This window comes from Barbatula barbatula, assembly GCF_947034865.1.
Source record: "Barbatula barbatula genome assembly, chromosome: 11".
NCBI classification, from domain to species: domain Eukaryota; kingdom Metazoa; phylum Chordata; class Actinopteri; order Cypriniformes; family Nemacheilidae; genus Barbatula; species Barbatula barbatula.
Window position 1 is genome coordinate 21,642,132 of NC_136774.1, and position 6,593 is coordinate 21,648,724.

The 6,593-nt window shown below is 37.6% G+C and overlaps 1 protein-coding gene across 1 annotated transcript; it reads right to left on the reverse strand.

Annotated features, from left to right (window-relative positions):
- Positions 1 to 2,161: 2,161 nt before the first annotated feature.
- On the reverse strand, positions 2,162 to 5,687 carry pim2 (Pim-2 proto-oncogene, serine/threonine kinase). Its single transcript, XM_079467473.1, has 7 exons — positions 5,410 to 5,687; positions 5,102 to 5,202; positions 4,960 to 5,010; positions 4,256 to 4,476; positions 3,976 to 4,145; positions 3,705 to 3,881; positions 2,162 to 3,621 (listed from the first exon to the last, which is right to left on the reverse strand). The coding sequence occupies exons 1-7, from the start codon at positions 5,471 to 5,473 to the stop codon at positions 3,473 to 3,475; spliced, it is 933 nt and encodes a 310-aa protein (XP_079323599.1). The 5' UTR covers positions 5,474 to 5,687; the 3' UTR covers positions 2,162 to 3,472.
- Positions 5,688 to 6,593: the final 906 nt, after the last annotated feature.

Here is a 6,593-nt window from a genome sequence, read left to right on the forward strand (position 1 = left end):
GGTGTAGTTTACGTCATACCCACTAGAAAAGATCAAGGATGTCCGTACACCCACTTAAAAAAGGGCGAGGATGCGCAACAACATCGTTTTGTGTGTCGGAAAGGTGACTTTTGGACCATTGGTGCAACCTGGAGATGTAAACCAAAGGAGATCATGAAAGGCAAGCATACTGTGGTTGTAAGTAAGACTGCCCGTGAAGCTGTCACACGCCCGACGAGGCTCCTGCGACCCCCAGGCGGGGTCTCCCTCTGTCTGCTGATATAACTCACCCGCTTTTAAAACCACCGCGCATTCTTTAATAAAATGAGCATATTTGTTCATAAACATAACTGATTATTCATTCATTAAATTGTTTCTAACATAAAAGTTTTACCCTGTTTTGTGTGTCTCAAACCAAAGTTACACCCTTGTTTTTTACTAATTGGTTTGATAAAAACATAATTAATAACACAACTTTTTTATTTCTTTATGAAAATTGAGAAATCTTATCCTATGACGACTTTCTCAGTGCTTACAAGTTTCATGTCCCTTTTAAATAATTTCCAAACGTGAACGCAATTCCAAATGGAGTAATACAGCTAATGAAAAGTCACCTTAAGTTTAGGAGTAATGCAGCAATATTTCCTGAGCTGTCAGTATGATGGTATTAAACTCTTCAAGTAATAATAAAACAATTGGATACATTTTTCAATCCAGATGTAAAATCTCTCCAAGAGGAAAATGCTCAGATCCCAGATATTGATTGGAAATTGGCAGAGTTAACCCCACATAAATTATGTAAAAAAATCAACGAAGTGCACAAAATTCTGCACACAATTTGCCCATGTCATTTATTGTATCTACATTTATGGACATTAATAATAAAAACACTTTTTGTAACATGAAGGAGGAGAATTTGGATCATTTGTTTTATAACTGTGAAGTTTGGGTCTGTCTTTTTAGTTTTTTTCCAAAAAAGTGTATATTTGTTATCTCTTAAATATATTATATGTTCATATAGGAATGTAAAGGTGTGATTATGTGATGACCTTCTATATTTTACATGGTAAATATCATATTCATAGAAATTCTGTACTTAATTGCAATTTGTTTTAGTTAGAAACGGAGAGAAACATTCAGGGAGAAACTTTTTTCAAATGAATATCCATCTCTTACCGCACTTCCTATGGTTTTGTCCATAGGAAGAAGGCGGAATGTATATCTTTTTTATTTCTCTCTCTTTTGTTTATTGTGTTTGTTGATTATCATAATATTGTAAGCTTCAAATTATATCCATAAATAATGGTTGCAACGTTTACCAATCATTTTACATTATTACCTTAATGATTTTGACTTTGTTTTGCCATCTTTTGTTCATATTTGCACTTTACATATTTTAAAATGCAATTTTATATCAAATGTATTCGTTTATTTATTTGAATTGTATTATTTTTTATTTTCTCACAGATTTCCTCACAGATCTATGACTGTGTAAACTGATCATTCAATGGCTTAACTTCTAAATGTGCTTAAACCACAGGCAACCATATTCTGGGATCTCAACTTGTTTCTTTTGTAGAAGCAGATTCATTTGGAGTCTGGAAATGTCCACATTCAGAGCAGGACACTAGAGGGCAGCATTACAGCTGATTCTTTATTGGCCAATCTATATAAGTGCCATTCATTTGAATGTGTTGGAAAACACATCTCACTTTTAAATTCAACCTTTAAATGTAAATGTTCCTGTCAAATGTACGGTATAAATCTGTTAAAAGATGACTTTCTAAGTAACAAACATTTCAGCTTTAAGGAATTTTCACTCACCTGTTCAACAGTGAAAACTTTCCTGTTAACCTGCTTTCAAGTGATGTGCGTTAAGAAAACCCTTAAAATATCTTGACTTGACATCTGATCAACATGTCTGTTGCCTAGAAAAGGCCAGCCTTTGACAGGTGCTTTAATTGTTTCTAGTCATCTGGGCAGGTTTGTTCTGTCTTTACGGTAAAGCACAACAAAACATGACAGGCATGTGAACAAGGTAAAGATATTGTTTCTATCTTGTCAAGAGATACTACATACAATTTATTTCAGGAACTATTACTAAGTAGCAACTATGATCACTATTCAAACTCAGTGACCCTTTTTGCACATTGAATATAAAGACAACAGCTGATGTTTCTTTAAATATAGACATTTCTCATCTATTTTTTATTTATAATCTCTTAAATTAAACATCACGTGACAACTGCCACATTACATCAATCAATACACAAGTATTTGCAACAGATATGCAACCCAAGACAAATTGCAAGGATTTTTCATAACAAAAACAAAAGAATAACGTCACCGTTCACGATATCAAAAATATCCCAGTGTTTTGACACAATATGTTGGCAGCGAGTTCTAGTACATTTGAAACGTATTAAGAAAAATAATTCGAACAGACGTGAATCTCCAAAGATCTTGTAAACATGCCAACACATTTCAGATCCAAAGCAAATCTCCATACTGTTTTGCAGTATGCCAGAAAATAGACATTTTGCATAGGGAGTGTTTACCTCAAACAAGGCAGTGTAACTTCATTCTTTGGTGTTAACAAAAATCAAACAATTAGAAAAAGTTCGTTTGGCCCTTTTAGCAAACACAGATGTTGGGTTAGTGGTTTAAGACCTCGTGACATTAATCAACACTCACTCTCATCTTTCAAACCAAATGATATATATCTACAGATCTTTTGAAATAAAGTGTCCTGACAACATTTTTCAAGTTACAGCCTTGACAACAGACAATACAGACAGTAACCAAAAGCCAGCTGGCTGAAAGATTTCAGGAATCTAACTAGCGAAATGGTTCATTCTAAGTAAACAGGATCAACAGGAATGTTTATACTCTGTTGCACTTCCTTTTGAGATTGCGTGTCAATCAATGGGAACGGATCCACGTAAGGCATAAAGATTGTTGTTCTCCATCAATTGACTGGAAACAAGATCCAAAGTCTTTTTATTATCCCTTAGAACGGGGAAAGCATATCACTGTACAATGAAAACCTGTAAAACCAGGTCTCATCATAGGATGATGGACTGAAGTTTACTCATTTCTTAAGTCAGTTAGAACTTAAAAACAAAACCGACGACCAGTTTACCGCTTCTGAAATCTTAAAAATCGTAGAGGGTAAAAAGAAATTAGTATACGGCTGTCAAAATAAATACCCAGCAATAAATATTAAAGAAACGATCCAGTCCCAGGGTTGCATGGTACTATGCAGGCCGTGGATGTTGAAAGCATTTCTTCATAAAAGAACTCTGCAGCAATTTCAGGGCTAAATTTTGGGAGTCTAGACGTAGACTGTAGATCCCAGGTCCATATGAAACAAACCAATGCTCGTTGAAGTCAGCCACTAATAAATTAGGAAATTTCCAGAAGGCAGTAACTAGAGTTCACGAAGTCCAGTGTAAAATGAAATTCCTTTAACAAGTCCAAAGTCCTTTAGGATTCAAAGGCTTGGCTTAATATTGCTTTCCCCTTGCAAATCCACAATGTCTTCCGAATTCTCCATCATCCAAGGATGCTGCAAAATCTGCTCCAAAGTCGGCCGATCCTCTGCCCTGTATGCAAGGCACCAGCGAATCAGATACTGGCATTCTGTTGAAATAAGAAAATACCGTTCTTTAGTACCAAAGGCATCCCTTTGTCACTGCAAGGTGAGGTGATATTTGGGAACTCACCTTTGGAAATGCGTTTAGTAAAAATTGGAGTGGCCTGTATGATGTCTGCATCCCTCTCGAAGGGAATGTCTCCACACACCATGTCAAATAGAAGCACGCCCAGCGACCACACAGTGAGTGGACGGGCGTTGTAACGTTGGTGAAGGATCCACTCGGGAGGGCTGTAGACTCTGGTTCCTAAAAAGAAATAAAAAGTGAGCATTAAATACCAGGAAAGCTTCCATTTTGCAGTCACGTCATACAGTTACTATACAGTTCAGAGCTCCCTTACCTTCAAAATCAGTGTAAATTGAGTCCTTCAGTAAAGCACCAGATCCAAAGTCGATGATTTTGATGTCACCGGTACGAGTGTCAACCAGGATGTTCTCATCTTTGATGTCCCTGTGCACAATTCCCCTGGAGTGGCAGAACTGCAAGGCTTCAATAACCTGCTTAAGGAACCTTACAAAAACAAAACAGCGAGATTTTAATCAATATTATACTTTAATAAAAAAACAAACAGCATTTTGTTTAATAAAAATGTACAAAATAAGCATTTTGTTTTTAATCACCTCTGTGCAATGGGCTCCTCCAGCGCTCCACGTTCTGTGATGAAGTCAAAAAGATCCTGGCAAGGTTGGGGTTTTTCAAACACAATAAGGTAACCCTGACCCGGCACCTCAAACCAGTCCAACATCCTGATGATACCCCGATGACCGGGTACTGACCCCATCCCTCCTCCAAGAGACAAGAGAAGAGCGATCTCCATAGGGACCATGTTTGCTTCACCGGGCTGTGAGGAGCAGAAAAAATACAGTTGTTTATATTTCATTGTGGTCTCATTCTACATCAACAACACAGAATCATACTATAATTCGCCATTTGGTACAGCAGGTGTACATCTAGGGGTTCTCCCAAGGTTTATTTTGACACCCTAAAAGGGGAACTTTTACGACCTTCTCCTTAAAATGACGTTTTATCTCGTGTGTCAGATCTATTTCTATCAAGCTGGTAAAATCCACTAAGTTTCCCGTATGAAAAATCCGTAACGTCATCTCTGCGTCACTTTCTGTATTTGGACGATGACTTCCGGAAAAATCAAAACAACCAATAGGGGGCACTGTTACGTCTACGTTCATTGTTTCGTGTTGAATTCGACAATTTAAAATGAACGATGCCAGTGAAATTAATGTTGTACAAAACCCCTCACTTTATACACAAGGACAGAACATGACAAATAAATATCTATTAAAAAATAAAATCAAACATGACTCACCAGTCTTGCCCACTGTTGAACTCTGTCACGGGATATTTGTTTAATAGCCACCTGGAGTAATAATAAGGGAATTGTTTATACGAGGCTTTATAAGATAACGCGTTTTGCATGTGCTTTATTTCCATTTTGATATCTTTATTACCTGTTGGCCGTCCGAGATGCGCTGTCCGGCGAACACGGAGCCGAACCCGCCGCTGCCTAAAAGCGCTCCACATGTATACTGCTTCTCAAAAGGCTCTTTTGCTAAAAACAACCAAAACGACACAGTCAACACAATCGTTTAAAAAAACAACACAATATTTAAGAACACGTGAATATGTCTGAACTATTTAGTGAAACCCCAGCGGTTTGATACGTTTAAATGCATGTCATTTGTTTACGCGTAATAATATAGTTATCTTACGACAAAATGCACTTTTACTTAAATGCACATTATTTAAAAAAACTCACCGGTTTTTGCTCTCGGGTCTTCCAGCTGATCCAAGCGCAGATCCACAATGCGTTTGTCCAACATGTTTAATAAGAAGTACACTCTCAAAATAAAGCGAAAGGTTAATATCTGCTAACACGCTAAACCCCCTCAGCAAAATACGTCCATCTGTAATTTCTCGTCGATATCTATCGTTTTTAATCCCAAAGTCTTGGTGCGCAGTTAAGCGGCCGCTCTTCTCTCACAGCGACTGAATCAGACGGTCGACCTCGCGAGTTTGTTGATGTTGTACGTTTACGTGCGTAAACACGCCCACTCTGAAGAAAGCAGCCAATCGCGGGCGACACGCTCGCGATGTTTTGAACTGGGAACCAATCAGGAGTGGTGCAACTTTTAACCTATAAAGCGGGGTTCAAATTCTAAGAACTTTATTTTACCGCCTTCGCAACGTCCAAGCGGGCGCGCGCGCTGACGGAGATGCATGCAGTCGGATTTAATGCATGCTTGCATTTTAAATTCCTTCATGCACAATAATATCCAACGCGCGCATCTGAACGATCAGTTATTTATCAGTATTAATAAACATGTTTTTGCGCGTTAAACTATTTCCGAGCAGTGTGAAAGGGTTTTAATGACTCATGCTTTATTTTGCACGGTGCTTTTGGGACTGTCCCAGATCAGCGGTTAGCGTCATCTAACGTGGTTTCAGTGTCAGTGATCTTCATCTTAATGTAATACCGAGAAAAACGGAACTTTTATTAGCTGAGCGATTGGTGTTTGATTATGGCGATATGGTCAGATCATGCTTGAGATATTTTGATACGCAGAAGTGAAAACAGGCTTCTGTTTGCATGCACTCAAGACCTCTCTGTTTTATTCTCAAATAAAAGATGTCATACGCTTACCACAACAAATAAAACGCCAACAACCATTTACGTTTCTTCCGAAAGTTCTCCTTTTTTATTCCAAGGAACAAAAGAGCATTTTCATCCCAAACAATAAAATAAAATAAAACAAGATTATATTAATCAATTATTAAGAGGATAAAGTATGACTTTTTTCAATCTCTTTTCGTCTTCCCGTGTATTCTATAATGATATCAGTCATGTTTATATTCACATGCACCTAAGAAGTCCAAAGATGGTGTGAATGGCATAAGAAAGAAAGAAAGTTAGGCATGGATCACAACAATGGGCCATTACGT